Source organism: Chinchilla lanigera, unplaced genomic scaffold, assembly GCF_000276665.1.
Source record: "Chinchilla lanigera isolate Chin_1 unplaced genomic scaffold, ChiLan1.0 scaffold00077, whole genome shotgun sequence".
Lineage (NCBI taxonomy): Eukaryota > Metazoa > Chordata > Mammalia > Rodentia > Chinchillidae > Chinchilla > Chinchilla lanigera.
Window position 1 is genome coordinate 3,746,488 of NW_004955478.1, and position 17,839 is coordinate 3,764,326.

The 17,839-nt window shown below is 36.8% G+C and overlaps 1 protein-coding gene across 2 annotated transcripts in view; it reads left to right on the forward strand.

The window, feature by feature from the left end:
* Positions 1–17,839, forward strand: part of Abca9 (ATP-binding cassette, sub-family A (ABC1), member 9) — a 66,654-nt gene that overhangs the window by 27,994 nt on the left and 20,821 nt on the right. For both annotated transcript variants that reach the window (XM_005402114.2, XM_005402115.2), the window contains exons 17-23: positions 1,833–1,972; positions 3,988–4,107; positions 5,025–5,223; positions 7,333–7,499; positions 8,209–8,342; positions 9,484–9,621; positions 13,595–13,702. In XM_005402114.2, coding sequence (XP_005402171.1) covers positions 1,833–1,972; positions 3,988–4,107; positions 5,025–5,223; positions 7,333–7,499; positions 8,209–8,342; positions 9,484–9,621; positions 13,595–13,702 — 1,006 coding nt within the window. The remainder of the gene's footprint in view (positions 1–1,832; positions 1,973–3,987; positions 4,108–5,024; positions 5,224–7,332; positions 7,500–8,208; positions 8,343–9,483; positions 9,622–13,594; positions 13,703–17,839) is intronic.

A 17,839-nucleotide genomic window follows, 5' to 3' on the forward strand; every position in this document is an offset into this window, starting at 1 on the left:
AAAGTAAGCACCCTGGCTTCCTGCTGAGTCACTTAGCCAAACCTCTAGACTCCCCAAGTTGACTCAGTGTATCAACCATAGCAACACATTGACTATATTTTAGGTACTTGTTATGATATCTAAGTGTAGACTATTTCTATTACCCTATTTAATTCTATTTCTATTACGCCCTTTACTTATGACATGGTGACTATATTTTAGGTAGTTGTTATGATATCTAAATGTAGACTATTCCTATTACCCTATTTAATTCTACCAATAAACTTAATTAGATGCTATTGTTATTTTTATTTGGCAAATAAGACTAGAACATGCCAGAGTTTTAACTCATCAATCTCATGTTGTTGGTAAGTGGTAGAGTCTTTGGATCAAAGTCAAGATTGCTGTATTTCCTACTAAAACCTTAACATTTTTAAAGCATTTTAAATCACTTTATCCCCAGTGGTTAAGGGGACCCCATTATGTACACCGACTGACTAACCTGATCAAATCTACACCCCATCATCATTGCTTGTCATGATTGAATTACTGCACACTCTCCAACTAAACAGGGTAACTTGCTGCCCTTCCCCAGGCATGACCTTTCTCTATGCTTGAGGGGAGACCCCTATACAGCATATACTCCTCCAATCCCTTATAATCTTATCCATTCTTGAAGGTTATTGCTGAGTGTTTTCTCTTTAGAGAGCATCTTCTTTTCTGGAACCTTAAAAAAACTAATTTGAATTGTTGCTTTGGGCAATTTAATTATCTTCTTTGATCCTTCGTAACTTCATTTGCCAAGCAGTAGTAATAAGCCCTAGTTACTATCTAAGACTAAGAAATGGTGAAGGGGTCAGTACCTGGCAAAGTGCAAAGTACTTAAGCTGAGTCCACTGGATTCCATCTCCCTCACTTCTTTTGTGATGTGCTGTTTTGTGTCATCATATGTTATACCCTCCTTTCAGAAGGTCCTGTATTCTTCCTAGTTGGTATCCTTGGCAATGCTAAGCACAGGGCCTTGGAAGCACAGAATGGATTTTTTAACTTGACTTTTAGGATCATCATCAGTCAACTATGATACTTTCAGCACTCTAGCACACCAGTACATTTCAGTGGATACGACTAATAATGGGTTTTCCAAAAATCCCATAATTTCACAAAGAATATATGCCTTCTTTTCAAAAGACCAACTTTCACTTGAAGAAATTTTGCATCCAAAAATGATAAAATTATATAACAGTATTGAGGGTTTACTTAGTGAAAGACCTTGGGCTATCTCATACACACTGTACGTTATAGTTTATCTTTAAAAGTTCTTTTGAGAAGTATTATTTCATCTCATAATGACAAAACTCATGCTCAGATATGTTGAACAACTTGGCCAAATTCTGGAGCCAATATTAGTATGGTCTTGGAACCATGTTCTTGATGACTGTACAAATTACCTCCAGTTTTGCTCTATTGTGTTGAAGTCCACAAATTCTTGCAGCACTTGTACATTACTGCAAAGGGAAAATTCAAGTTTGTGTTTCTGAATAGAGACAAAATCAAGCATTACCCTCTACCTTACCCCAGCCAAGATTTTGCTGAGTGTCCTTTACTCCAAATTACGGTCTTTGAGTTAGTTTTATTTTACTGTAATTGTCCTTTTCACTAGTTCTTCCGTCATGTTGAACAGATTAAGATCAGACTATATTGTTATTATTACATCTTTTTCTTCCAGTAAATCCTACATGTTCAGTCTCATAAATATTAGTGAAGTGACAAGCATACAATGCATAGTTAACAATTTGTCTTTAGAGATGGTGTTAGAGAAAAATAACTTTAACTTACTCTTTTTTAAATGTTAGTTTACATCTGAATGAAATGTGTGATCCAGAGAGTATCACATCACTTGTTAAACAGCACATCCCTGATGCCAAATTAGCAGCGCAAAGTGAAGAGAAACTTGTTTATATTTTGCCTTTGGAAAGGACAAACAAATTTCCAGGTAACAAAATGTAGAGACCATAGACTGTTTTGGAAATGGAGTTACTAGCTATAATGGTGCTGATAAGAATGATAGCTAGGTTTAAGGCCTTCTAAGTACAGAACTCTGTTTCAACTTATGTAATACCCAATGCCAGGCCACTTCTAATATCAGTTCCTGAAATTACCCCATGTCACCTATGTGTAAACTAAGACACATAGGCAAATGTGCTGCAAGTTCCACAATGTGCAATTTATGAGCACAGGACAGAATCAAGCTCGAGAATAATTTGGGAAAGTTGTTTCAGGAATGGCTGAGAAGAAGTGATTAGTGAGGGCAGGAAGTGACCTGTGAAAACAGGGAAATTATTGAAAGAGAGGTAAGGAGCTTCACGTACAATATGTAGATTTATAAACACCACAACGTAAGGTTACTTAAGTTATCAACCAGAACTACAATTGCCTGGCATGTTAGGAAAGCTTCTAAAGTTTATAATTTTGCTGTACATACAAAAGATTGGGAGGATACTGAATTCACCACTGTTCTATTGCGTCTTCCAGTATGTTGTTTGCCAATGTGCCCCCAAGAGTATCAAAGAAGATTACTTTTTAAATAATAGCTTATAAAAATATATTCAGATAATTGAATTCAGGTATTTTCCAACTCTTAATAGAGGACCCAGGAGCCACTGTGGCATACTTGCTTGAATAATCCATTTTCATGGTCCAAAAGGAAACAGCACAGGTACTGCACACGGGTGTTTATGAATCTGCATATTGTATATGAATCTCCTTAACTCTTTTTCAATACAGCACAAGTGCCAGGGCCAGAAGACTTAGATGCAAACCCTAGCTGTGCATTATTAGCCATACAGTCCTGAGCATATTATAGGACTTTTCTGTGCTTCAGTTTCCTTATTTGTAAAATGAAAATGGGCAGTAGGAATCATTATCACATTGTTATGAGGGCTGAGTTATTTACTACATTTCAGTTTATTATGAAAATGTTAAATATAAAGTACCTAGAATAATGTCTGACATGCGATGTCATATTTCGAATCATATTTGGTAACATCTAAGATAGCCTTTACTATGATGTATTAGTAAGGAAGAAACAGATAAAAAAGTAATACTGCTGTTTATAATAATTTGTAATCCATCCTAATTTTAGACATGTAGAAAAGTGATCACAAGTGTTCATTTTGAAATAATGGTAATCTTAAATGCATGCATAATGTCTTTGATATATGTCTAATTATGATTTTTGTAAAGACCATGAAGAACAGTTGTACCTGATTGCTTATTAAATGCATTCCAGAAGGGATGAACAATTTAGACAAAAAGGAGAGAAACCTAGGTGGATTTAACAACCCACTAAAAATCATGAATCACCAGATTCCTATATCCAACACACAAGTAAAACAGAAGCTTTACTTACATACTTCATATGTTGTCTTTCCTTTAATTTATAATTTTTAAACTAGGGAAGATTGATAGCAATTACTTCTGCAAAAATTATCTCTTTTGCATTTGTTGTTATTATACATCCTTAACAATCTTAACACGGCAGCATGAATTTCTATTCTCTGAAAATTCTTGACTTAATTGGAGTTTAGAAATAAATGCTTCTTTGGACAAACATGGTGGCACACACTGTAATCCTAGCATTTGGGAGGCTGGGGCAGGAGGATTGCCATCAGTTCCAGGCCAGTACATAGTGAAACCCTGTTTCAAAAAAATTAAACACTCTGTATAATATAACAAAATTTAAAAATACATTAAATAAAATAATTTTTCAAAAATTCTGTGTGGTTTTTTAAAAACAGAAAATGAATTTTCAGATTAGACCTTTATACCCAAGAGGACATGGAAATCAACATACTGTATATATGTTTTAGAAATAAGGGAAGAGCTATATCACAACTTTGTTTCTGATGAAAAATGCATTTAGCTTATCACTAAAATGTTCTTTTTTGAGAAAAGAATTACTATCAGTGTCATAATTTATGTTCTTTTGATCCATGTGCCTACTTTTAGCCCTTTACAGGGATCTTGATAGATGTCCTAACAAAGGCATCGAGAATTATGGTGTTTCCATGACAACTTTGAATGAGGTGTTCCTGAAGTTAGAAGGAAAATCAACTATTGATGAATCAGGTAAAAAAAAAAAGGAAAGAAAAAAGGAAACAAGAAAGCAGGAAGGAAGGAAAAGGGGAAGAAGAGGGGAGGAAGACAGGCAGGAAAGTTGAATTTTATTTTTATGAGCAATTTTTTTATCTTGAAAAATCTACTTTGAAAAGTACACTTACATACCTTTGTCAGTACTGGAATTGGGAAAACTCAAAGCAGAAAAGAAATGTCTCTGTTGAATACAGCATTATATCACACTATGTCTTCATGAAGCAGAAAATATGCACAAAATATCATATTACCTGAACATTAGTGATATACAGAAAAGAAAATTAGCATTTATGTTGACACTTTTATTGTAATGTTTTGAAGCTATTATTCCAGTGTTTTCAGGGTTCAGTTGTTGCTGTTGAAAGGTCTGTTGTCAGCTTGTCATTCCTTAAACAGTGTTGTTTTTGTTGTCTAATTGCTGCCAAGGCATTTTCTTGATTTTGGTTTACTGTCCCTGTATTTTCTCTTTCTATGCTCTTCATTGTTACTTTTGTCATGTTTACAAAACTGATCAAGTGTATTTATAATCCCTCCTTTCCTCTTTAACCCCTTTTTAACGTCATATGCATGGTACATTTTTCTTATAGTTATACTTAACTTTGTTGTGTCTGTGGAGCTGGAACTTGGTCCCTGATTCTTGGTCATGCTAGACAAGCACTCTCCCACTGAACTACATCCCTAGCCCCAAGATTTCCTTGCATTGTCGATTTTTTTTTTTTTTTTGCTTTCTCCAACTTCCTTAATAGTGGATCTAGTAATGTCATGAATTAGATTATTTGTATTTTTGCCCAAGATGCTAATTCAGGAAACTGGTTGAAAAAAATGATTGTAGGAAAAGCTAAGTAAGGCACAGCTGAGAAGGCATCTGAAAAGTGACATATTTTATGTTTCAGATATTGCAGTTTGGGGACAATTACAAAGTGATGGGACAAAAGACGTGGCATGCCCTGTTGAGCCGGATCGAGATTTGTCTTCCCTCCACGGAGCAAGGGAAAGAGCAGGTGGCATGGCACTCTGGAAGCAGCAGCTCTGTGCCATAGCAAAAGTTCGCTTCCTGAAGCTAAAGAATGAGCGAAAAAGCCTCTTGGCCATGTGAGTGTCTGAATATTTCAGATTTGTTTGATCAATGCACTCAAACTAAATACAAGGAGACAAATCATAAAAAAGAACACTCAGATAAAATAAATTCCAGTAACTGCAGGTGATCTGTTAAACAACAGTAAATTTTAATTACTTCTATTGTCTATAATTAAAACCTATAAAGATTGAGATCCTTTTAATTTCACACATGTTTGTTCTTTCAAATGAGCTGGAGTAGTTCTTAAAACACATCCCATTCCAAAGTCTCCTTTCCCTCTTTCTCTGAGATTCCCAAATCTGTATTTCTCAGCATTTTCCAGAGAAACATAACCAATAGGGCAGATAGATCTAGATCTAGATATTTATAAATAAATACAGATAGATATGTATATTATTTATTTTAAGAAATTACTCACACTGCCACAGGGACTGGCACATCGGAGATCCATAAAGGAGACCAGCTAGCTGGAAACGCAGGTTAGACTTAACATTGTACTTGTCAGGCTGGACACTCAGACTTTCAATGTTACAGTTTGGAGGCTCTGTGAATTTCTGTTTTAGGTCATGACTACACCTGTAGCCCACTGCAGGGTTCATACCTATGCCTACAGCCTCAGCCTCGTCATGAAATGCTACCTCTGTGCCTATACTGAGGCTACTTATTCCTGCAAAATATTTTTATTTTGAGCACATTTCTATAGCACTCTACTGTCAAATGTGTGTACATGTATTAAAATCAATCAGCCACAAAAGTTGTATTCGTTGGCCTCTCATCACTATAATGAAACACCTGAGACAATGAACTCAGAGAGAGAAAAGGATTGTTTTTGTTCACAGCTCTGGAGGTGATAGCTCAAGATCAAGTGGCCCCATAATTTGGGCCAGACACTTCACCATCAGAAAGCATGGTGAAGCACATCATGTACATCATGAGACAGAAAGCAAAGAGGGAGAGATAAAAATCCCACAATCCCCCTCCAGGACACACTCCAGTGGTCTAAGGATACAGCATATGGCCCACCTGACTGCTCACTACCTCCCAATGGAGCCACCTTGGGTACCAAACCTTTAGCATATAGGCCTCTGGCTGATATTCAGTTTCCAAACTATGGCAACAGTGTTCCCAGAGGGTGGATAGATATACGCTAAATAAGTATATTACAAAATTGACAATTCTGTGGCATCTGGTAGAAAAGAGATTATTTCAAATAGAAAAGAAAGAGCTTAGGGAGCATTTGAATTTGGTACAGGAGAATGGAAGTCACTGAACTAAGGACAGAAAGAATTTCAGAGAGATAGTGGTACTGAGCATGGGAATACATGGGAACTGGTACTAATCCTAGTTCATTACAACAAAGAATAAATATTATTTTAAGAGTATGGTATACAGAGATAAAAGGTTTGGATTTTAAGGACCTATTAATGTATGTATTTTTTTTTCATTTTACTAGAAAAAATACAAGAAGATTAATGAACAGTGGCGCAAAATTGTTTGGAAATAGTAGGCATTGGGTAAAATGAAAGTAAGCATTTGAGATACTAGGGATGCCAAAAAAGAAACAATAATTCCCAACTTGAAAAGTAGAAGCAAGAAGAATGTTTTGGAGGCAAGCAAGAATGATATTATAGACAGGAATTTCCAGCCATTTGAAAGGAGCCTTCAGGGTTAAAAATGAATGAGGAATTATTGAACTTTAAATCCCAAGTGGATGAAAACATAATACAATTTGCATACATTGGAAACAAGATGGGAAAAAGGTTCAGAGTGTTGGTGACAGGCCAGGTGGCAGTGGTACAGGGGAAGGAAGGAATGCATGACTGATTGGAGCTAAGAAGTGGGTGTTGGAACGAGTTTCAAAAGTCATAAGAAGCAGACTTCACAGGACCAAGCGAAATGTCTAGGGCAGGACTCACCAACTAGAAAGAAGAAAGGATGAAAGATAGATGCCTAAGAGCCCTCTAGTTTCAGAAAGAGGAAAAGATTCAAATGTTAGAATGATTCAAATGTTTATTTAGTACTTATGATTTATTTCTATTATGACATTCATTATTTGCTCAAAACTAATAACCTAAAAAAGTTGCTATTGATGATGTTTTTTTTTTATATCTGCTTCCACATAGGTCATTGCTTTTTGGGGTTAGCTTTCTTCCTCAAGTTTTGGAACTCCTCCTCTGTCGGTTATATCAAAAAAGTTACTCTTGGGGACTCTCTCCAGATATGTACTTCCTTTCACTGGGACAACCCCCACAGGATCCCCTGACTCACTTACTGGTCATCAACAAAACAGGTGAACGTGGTGTTCAAAGGCACCTTGTAAATGTTGTTTTCGGGAGATTCCTGTAAAACATGAAGAAAACCAACTCTGAATGGTTTATAAAAAGCTTATGAGGCCAAATGGAAAGTGAACTAAAAAAATAAGAAGTGCAAGATTAGAGAGTTTGTTTTAGAAACACATTTTGAAGTGTACTTAAGCCCAAAGGTTATTGCACAAAGCAACCAAAGGAAATTTAAACATGTAAATTATTCACTCACTGTTGAAGTCTTGGTGTGCCCTTTTGTAAGTCTTTGAATTGCTGGTCCTGGAAAAATATTTGTTCCAAATTTGTAATAACATAGAAGATTAATAGTATCAAGGATTGCAATGTTAATCAGTTATGATTATTTTATTGTTATTTACTTTGTTGCTGATAAAACCCATCGGCCTTGTACATGCGAGACAAGTGCTCCACTACAGAGCTATATCTTTTGCCTGTCACTCAGTATTTTTATACTAAAAGCAATTGTAAGTAAATGCCAGTTGGTAGGTAAAGAAAATTTGTCACACCCATGGTAATAGAATAATACTATTGCCCAATTCTACCTTTTAAGTAAATCCACAGACAGTTATTATGGTAGACTTTGAGTGATACCACTTAGTTTTCTGTTGTTTCTTGTTTTGTAATGGTGTTGTTGCTTTGTTTCGTTTTTGTGTTCTTTGATCTTTACCCTCGTGGTAGGGTCCAGCATCGAGAACTTTATACACTCACTGAGACGACAGAACATAGCTTTGGAGGTGGATGCCTTTGGAACTAGAAATGGCACAGATGATCCATCTTACAATGGGGCCATCATTGTGTCAGGCGATAAACAGGTATGTTGGACTCTACTACAGCCCACCAAAGATGGACTGTGAATGTACAATTTGAATAAGTCTAATCAACTGACATGAAAGGCCAGTTTGACACAAATGAGGGTAGGGGAGCTGAGCTACAATAGTTTGCCTGTAGCCTCCAGGGTAACAACCCAACCAGCAGCAATAATAATGATTTATTTAGTTATATAATAGGATCCCATTCTATAGTAGTTAATTTAAATCCTACTCTCACTTGTAACTGAAAACAACAGCCCAATTTAACGTTGGCCTGTCTGCTGCAGTTTGCTGTATTTTTATTCTGCTTCTCTCGTGTGTGTCACTTGCCTAGATCCTGTAGCAATTTGAGCTGGAGACCACAAAAGTAGACTAATGAAAAAGATGAGATGATTAACTTAAATGAGTAAATTATCATCTGACCATTTGTCGTTCATCAAAGTTCATTTTTAGGAAAACATTACCATGCCAAAAATAAACAAAGAAATTACCTGCATTCAAACTAGTCATCAGTAGGACCCAGTTGAATTAGTTCCCAGTGTATCAAGAAAAATATTTTTTGAAAGTTTTGCTTTAGGTAATTGGGTTAGATATAATATATTTGATTTATTTGTTATTGCAAAAATGCATTAGCAATGCTTACCCATATTTTAGCAATGTAGATAATTTTTTTCTCTGAGGAAGGAAAAAGCATATTTATATATATCTGCCTACATATGTATGTATAAAAGTTATATGTCATTTAAACGAGCTTTTACATATAAGCTTAATATTTGTTAAAACATGCTTTTTTTTTTACAACTACGTGCGTGCCTCCTGCCTCCCAAGTATCTGCACATCCTTTACTTATAAAACAAATACAACACACTTGGAAACAGAGCTGCTAAAATTCATCTGAGGTACATTTTTGTGAGATTTTAAGCATGAATAGCCACATGGCTGATGTGATCATAGGTAAAAATCAAAGTCCCTGGATTTTTTTATGTGTACTAGAAATAAGTCACATACTATTGGGCCTGATGATATTAATTGCATTTGTGCTTTGGCTTTACTATTTATCAGTAATCTGAATGCTTTTTAACCAATTCATTCACTCAACTTCTCTTTGCTTTTTGCAAATTTAAAAGTATTCATTTTATTTTAGGATCACAGATTTTCCGTAGCCTGTAATACCAAGAGGCTGAATTGCTTTCCTGTACTCATAGATATTATTAGCAATGGGTTACTTGGAATTTTTAATTCTACAGAACACATTCAGACTGGTAGAAGCACATTTTTGGCAGTAAGTATAATATTATCTTACTTATACTGAGCCACTAGAAGTTGTCAAGAAAGTCTTTGACATGTGTAACTACTATGTTGATTCTTAGGAACCTATCCTTAAAAAGGTTTATGTTTTATATATATCACTATATATTAATATGAGTACTATTTAGGAATGATTGTAAATGATCTTGTTCAGTTGACCAAGAGTCAGAGGAGTAACAGAAAGCACAAATATTTGACCAAAAAATGCCACTTTCCGTCTTAGATCTCTTTACTCCTACAGCCCTAGGTACAGGGATATGTTTAAAACAGCCAAAGTTCTCACCGTCAAACTATGGAGCTTCAAACTATCTGAATTCTGTAGGCTTTTGTATGCCAAGTCTCAGAAAAAATCAGATAATAATTTCATCACAAAAGTTTCTCCTGAAATAAGTGAGGCAAAATGAACATCAGGCTCATATTATTATAAGAACTATTATAGGGCCGGGGGTATAGCTCAGTGGCACAAGCACCTGCCTGCAAGCACAAGGTCCTGAGTTCGATTCACAGTATTCCCCCAAAATAATAACTATTACAGTACTATATAGTACTATAGCATTATATAGTATTATAGTATTATAATTCTATTATATATTATACTATTAGATAATAATATACTATTATATGTTACAATAGTATTTACAATACTATTATAGTGGCATTATAATAGTTCTTATAATGATTATAAGAACATAGGACAACATGTAAACATAGAAAACTTTAGGTGCTCAGTAAATGATACTTCTTGTCATTATTGTTATGTTATTTTCCATGGGAGTCTGTAAAAGAAATCTCTCTAGCACTTGGGGAGGCTGAAAAAGGAATATCACAATTTTGAGACCAGCCTGGGCAACTCAATGATTTACTTTATCTCAAAGTAAAAAAATAAAATAAAAAGCCCTGGCAATGTAGCTCAGTGTGAAGGTATTGGATTCAACTCCCAATGAGGCAAAAGAGAAACTTCTACTAGAGGATATTCAGCTTTCAGCAAATTAGAGAACTGGCTGCGTTAGAATTAGGAACATAGAAATAGTTCTTGTTTCTCTTTTGTTTTTTAAGGAAACTTTTTTTATTATGTAAGTTTTCAAGCATATACATATATAAGAGAACATATAACATCTCAAAGGCCAACCTGAATCGTTCATAAATACGTGACTTCAAGATTACTTTGAAATAAATCCCAGAAAACATATCATTTTATTTTTAAATATTTTAGTAGATATTATCTCTTGAAGAACTATTTAAAGATATTTTAAAACCACTTTCACGTCCAATTATAGCTTGTGAGTGATAGTAAATGCCCAATGTTTGCATTTTCTTATTATCATGTTGAACATGTAACTTCCCGGCCTGCTCAGATCCTCGGAGTTAGAGTACCCAGGTTAGAGAAGAAGGCAGTATAAATCTACAGCTTCACGTCACTGCTTTCACCTTGCTATACTGAATTTCCCTTTGCCTTCTTTAAGTGACACTTTGAACATACTCTACAGCATCTTGCTCATTTTTTGTTATCAATTATTTCATTGCAGTCCAAAACTTCAATTTACTATCCAACTGAAACCTTGCAAGATCAGCTCATGACTTTTGTGACGTGGATGGGGAGGTGGGATGATTTTGCTCTTCTTACAGTCTACCAGTTTGGAGGAGAAAGGAGTGACACATCTGTGAAGCACTCCCATCTTTTCTCTTCTGAAGGAGAAGAAAGAAGGGTGGAGAAATCCTTTCTATAGAAGGAGGATCCTCCTATAGAAATAGTACTGGTGTTGTTGCTGTTAGCTTCTCCTTAGGGGGTCACCACAGCCCAGGCGATCTGCTTGATTGTCTTAGGTGACCCATTTAGCTTGGCCCTTATTGCCTCTGTAGGTGAGGACACACTCACATTTGAAAAGCTGGGTTTCCTCAGACTACCGCAGAGAAATCAATACAGTCAAGCTTTCGCTGCCGTGCTGTTCATTGTTTGATGTGGTTGTCCAGATCGTCCAGCAGTTCTGCCACTATTTTAACCTCTGTGCTTTAGAAAGAGCCATGAGAACTGAGTACATTTTGTATGCCATTTGAAAGCTAGAGATTGAGGATGCGGTGGGAGTTACTCCAAAGTACATCATTATCTTTCTGCATTCTAGGACAGAAGGAGCATCTACCATGTGGTTTCCTTGCACAAACGTATATAAATGCTCTAAGACTTCAAGATATTAGTATTATTATCACACAGCTAATGAAACTACAGCACACAGAGGGGCCAGTGTGTTTCCTTAGCAGTCATAGTCAAGTGGACGGGTCAGTTTTCTAGATAATCAAGAATAGGGTGTTTCCAAAAAGGAGCAAGTGACTTGAGGGTCTGCCTTTACAAAAGATGTTTTAACTCCAAAGTGCTTTCTACCCAAATGCCCAGACAATACTGATTTTTTTTTATCTGAATTTGCTGCTTTCCCACCCAGCTGTTGACATTTTCCTACAGTTCTGCAAGCACATTCTCCTAGATGCTAAAGAACAATGTCCACTGTAGGTCAGGCCTGGCTTCTGATGCATCATCTATCAGAATTTCCTACAGTGCTACCAACCAACCGCTTCAGTGAGTCCTTCCCTTTCCAACCAGTCTACCTGGTTATTTCTAAATGCCTTTCTCTTGGCCTTTTCAGGGTGAGCCTCACCAAGCTCTGACTACGGGTGGATATAATCTGACATGGACAGAATATGCTGTCTATGAACCAAGGCGTGAGGAAGGGGGTTGGCTGTTGAGACTAATTTGATTTGTCCTTCCACAGAGAACTTCTAAATCAGGAAAATAAATAATGGTGTCCAGAGGCAAAGATATGAAGTGAATATTCTTTGTGTCCTTTTATCCCTTTTCAGGGCCTCATCTTCACATATGCATCTTTATTTGAACTAATTATTTGTTTTGAGATGGGGTCTTCCCATGTCTTTTGGGCTGGCCTTGAACTCACTATGTAGCCCAGGGTATCCTCAAACTTACAGCAATCCTCCTGTCTCAGCCTCCTGAATGCTGGGATTACAGGCATACACCACCATGCCTGGAGCACTTGAACTACTTTTATGTGCAGAAAGACACTGAGTTTTAGGAGGAGGTAGGAAAAAAGAGACCCCAAAACTTAGGATACTTGCATTGCACAGAGGCAATTAATTAGAGGTAAACCCAAGCTTGTAACAATTCTCAAGATTCTCTTTAACCTATACAGGATTTTGATTTTTTAAAAACATCACAGTGCCCTCATATAGGATGTGTGTTAACTGTTATTCTTCTAGCCTCAGTACTCTTACTTTCTAACATCCACCTACTTCTTAATCTCTGTCAGGTCCGTGAAGTTTTTTAGAGTCGTGACTTGGGCCTTATGCCCAACCAGGGGATGAATCTTCACAGATGTTGAACAGAACTGGTTTGATACCAGTTTCTGAGAGCAGCAAGATAGCACCTCCATTCATGGTTCACAGTGTATTTTCTCCTATGACATCAGTGTTGATATATATATATATATATATATATATATATATATATGTAACCAGTGCATGTGATGCTGTAGCTATAAAGACAGAGAGCAGAGTGTCATGCCTGCCTCACAATTGTTAATCATAGGCCTTTACACACTTCTTACCATCTGCTTGTGTTTGTTCTTTATAAATACATCAGAATACATGTTTGAAATGTCCAAGTTACCAGTGCAGGGGATATAGCTCAGCAGGCACAGCACCTGCCTGGCAAGAGCAAGGTCCCGAGTTTGATTTCCAGTACCAAAAACCAACAAACAAAATAAAATGTCCAGGTGACACCAACACGGGTTTGAAAATGAATATGGGTAAGAAATCGCAAACAACAGCTTGGGAAGGGTCTTAAGGGGTTAGTGCAACTCCTTTAATTGGCTAATTTAGTAAAGACAGCTCACGTGAACCAGAGGAGCATTGCCAGTGGCTCACCATGTTCCACATGATTTCAGGAACATATGACTTATGACTATTGGTACCTGAGCAGCGCGTTCATCTGGATACTACTGGCCGCCTGTTTCACGCCTTACATCGCCATGACCAGCATTGACGACACTAAAGTAAGAAGAGTTAACAAAGTTCTCAAATGTTTTTAATGTCCAGAGAACTCTCTCCTTTGACCGCTGTGCTATAGATTACCATGCAGGCGATGCATCTAATGTATGTTCTTGTCACAATGAATATCAAGCATTCTATTGAGGGGTTTTCAAAATATATTAAAAAAATAAATTTTAAAAACAAACATGAGACCTGAGGAGGAGCATCTTGGGAAATATCACCGACTAGCGGCGAATGACAACTTTTGGTCGTATATCGCTTAGGGTTTTATTTACACATACTGCTGATACAGTCATATCCCCAGTAGACATAATTGTATCCCCTCTCTCAGTGATGGTTTTCGGTTGTGAGTTGGCTGGTAAAATTATTGAGTTAAACAGCCCCAACCAGCTCACTACAGCACTTTGACTTATTGAAAGACTTCGTCCCTTTGAAACTTCTTTTTTGTGATGCCTTCATATAAAATTCAGGAAGCCTGTAACAGAATCTCACTGCTTCCCCATGGTACTTACACACCTCTGAAAGACCCTTCTCTCTTCCTCTGTGGCTTGACATCATCACCTCATGCTTGCTTTGTGATGTTGAACCTTCTGAAAGTTCAGAAAATGTCGCTGATGGGTTTGAATTCATTTTCATTTATTTGTTTCTTAAAAATGTCCCTATCTTTAGGAACTTTGTCCAGGACAAACACAAAATGCTGTTCTTTCTTCACTTTGTTTACTGTTTTCATTGTTCTTGTCAATCTTTATCTTTTCTTTTCTCCTCCTCCTCATCTCTCTTTTTCTTTCTCCTTTTCTTCTTTATTTTTCTCCTTTTTCTCCTTCTTCTGAGTTGAACCTCCCCGAGTTCAAATCCTGACTCTTGTTGTCAAGCTCTATGAAATTTTGAAAGTTGTTCAGTAATTTTCTGCCTCGTTTAATCACTTGTAAAATCTGTAATACTTACATCTACCAGAAGCAGTTTTATGTGAGAATGTAGTGAAATAATACCTAAGCATCACTCAGAATAATACTTGATATTCAGTAACTTTCCCATACATGTTAGGGGTCAATGGCTAATTGTCTAGGATTGAACCCTGGGCTCCTTTCAGCTATTTCCAGAGTTCTCACCTTCCATGTATACAACAGTCTACTTGATATCTCCAAGTAGGTCAGAAATAGGTATTTCAAATTGGAGCAAAAGAAAACCTTTCTTTTTTTTTTTTTTTTTTTTTTTTTTTTTTTTTTTCCGGTACCAGGAATCAAACTCACCATGTTGTGCTTGCCAGGCAGGCGCTGCACCTCTGAGCTAAATCCCCAGTCCCCGAAAACCTTTCATTTTCCACACCAGATCTGCTCTTCTCCCAATTTTCCCTGCTCAGTGAATGGCAGTATTCTCTGTAGCTACTCTAGCCTAAAATTTTGGAGTTCACCTTTGTTTCCCTCTTTTATCTTCCTTATCCAATTGACCAGCATTTGCTTTAGGTACTGTGGCAAATGTATCTAATTCATCTGTTTGTTTCTATGTCTACTATTTTCATCCTACTCTAAATCACCAACATTCCTTGCCTGGACACTTTGATATCTATCCACTGGTCTCCTTCTGTGTAATTAATTCCTTTCACACAACCAGAATAAGGTGCCAGAAGATTAAATAAGATCATCTGATTACTTTGCTTAATGACCTCCAACAGCTTCCCTTTGCAGAATTAATCTTAATTTTTTGTGTTGTCTACATTACTATCTTTTGCCTGTTTCTCTACTTTCCCTCGCTATGGTCTCTTGCTGTACTTATCCCACACTTTCTCTTGTTCTCACACATGATATTATCACTGGGCTATTTTTTTTTTTTACTAGTGTGTTCTTCCCACTGCTCTTTGTACAGTTGAATTCTTGTTACTGAGATTTCAGCACAAAAATAATTCCAGCCAAGTTTCCTTACTTTCCCATTGAGTTTAAAATAGATACCACATCACTGCCATCTGAGCTCACTTTAAAAAGGTGTGCATGGCACTGCTACCTGAGTTATTCTTTTTAATTCATTGTCTCCTCTTCGCTAGGAGAAACACCGTCAAAGCATGATTCTTTTTCTGTAAATTCTCCCTGCTCCATTTTTGTTCATCTCTATAAATAATGGATATGTTTTTTCTTACTGTCCACTGAAACCTAGGAACCACTCTTGCTAAGATTGCCAGGTTAAACAGCTAAGCTACAGATACCCGGTTAAACTTCAATATCAGGTAAATTACGAAGTTTTTTGGTACAAGTATGTTACAAATAGCACATGGGGCATACTTATAATCAAAATGTTCTGTGTAAATTTCAAGTTTAAGTGACACATATCTCTTTCTCTCTCTCTACACCCTCTCCCCACAGCCAGTGAATTGGGAGTCAAGGAATTTACTTCTCAAATATATTTAATCTTTATGTGTTTCTCCATCTGTCTTACAGCACTCTAGTGAAAGTCTCTGTCATCCCTCTTCTGTATGAGTGCTACTACCTCCGTGTCTCTGCTGCGGGCACACATCAGTTTTTTCCTTCTCTATTTTCCACAGGGCTTGACAGTGTAATACTATAGGAACACAAAGCTGGCTGTGTTAATTTCCTGTCTAAATCTCGGTTTTTCATTGTGCTAAGGAGCACCACTGAAGTGCCTGCCCTCGCCTGGAATGCCTTGCATGATCTGGAACCGGCTGTATCTTTCTCCCTCAATCCGAATGTTACTATCACCTTGACTACAATGCTTCAGCCGTATCAACTTTTTCCTTTTCACTAAAATATCAACGTTGTCCTGCTTTAGGGCCAACTCCCTTGCTATTCTCTCTGCCCTAAACACTCCCAACTTGTCACCCAAATAACTCCTATTTATTGCCCAGACCCTAACTCAAGTGTTAGCTGCCAAGGTTGCCCCTTTCCGATTTTACTCCATAATTATTAGCACATACACAATTTAGTGGTATAACTAAAGCTATACTTCTATGCACTGCCTTTACCCGCCTCTTCCCTTGCAACTTGAATTCCACAAGAGCCCCACAGCCAACTTAAAAGCAGCACCTGGTCATACTCTGTAAATATATTTTAAGAAAATTAATGAACAGAAAATATCAAGCCCTCTAATCTGTGCTCATTTTTATCCCCTCTCCTGATTTCTTTCAGATGCATTTTCCTTCCCAGAATATGTATTTATTTGCATTCAGTTTTTTTCTAGTAAATAACTTTATTTTTTTATTTTAAAAATAAAAGGAGGAAAACATTAACAGGCAGACAACCTTTTACAAAATAGCAAAAGAACAGTACAGACAATACAGAGTTACAAACAAAGTGGTAGGAAGTTCACAATGCTTGTTGTATTACATATTGATATCTTCAAAGTGGTTTCTCATGAAAACAGACAGAAACATGCAATATTGATCAATCAAGGACTCATTGACAGTTTCTTTCAGCAAAGAAATAGAAAACAGTAGAACAACTATGTTAACTATCCTGTATATACAAACATACAAAATTTCTCCTTCTTTCCTTTCTCTTTGCCCACATCCCAGTTGCCCTTTACCCTTGAGTGCTTTTCTATCATTTCACAATGTCTACGATACCTCCTAGTTTAAATTAACTCTTTCAGGTTTCACACTAGTGAAACAATGCTGTGCTTGCACATGCAGGTCTGATTTATTTCACTTATGAGTATGGTCTCTAGTTGTGACCATTTACCTATAAAGTCCTTGAGTTTATCTTTCTTTATAGCTGAGCAATATTCCATTATATAAAAGTACCACAATTTTCTTATCCAACCCTCAGTGGATGGACATTTGGATTGCTTCCACAATTTAGCAATTACAAATTGTGCTGCTATGAACATAGGCGCACATACATCACTGTGATATGATGTTTTTAGACCTTCCAGGAAAATACCCAGCAGGGGGATAGCTGGGTTGAATAGGACCTCCAGACCTAGTTTTCTGAGGAATCTCCATACTGATTTCCACAGTGGTTTCACCAGTCTGCATTCCCACCAGCAGTGGAGAAGGGTTCCTATTTCTCCACAGCCTCGCCAGCATTTGTTATCCGTTGATTTCTTAATGCTAGCCATTCTTACTGGGGTAAGGTGGAATCTCGGTGTTGTTTTAATTTGCATTTCTCGAATGACTAATGATGTTGAACATT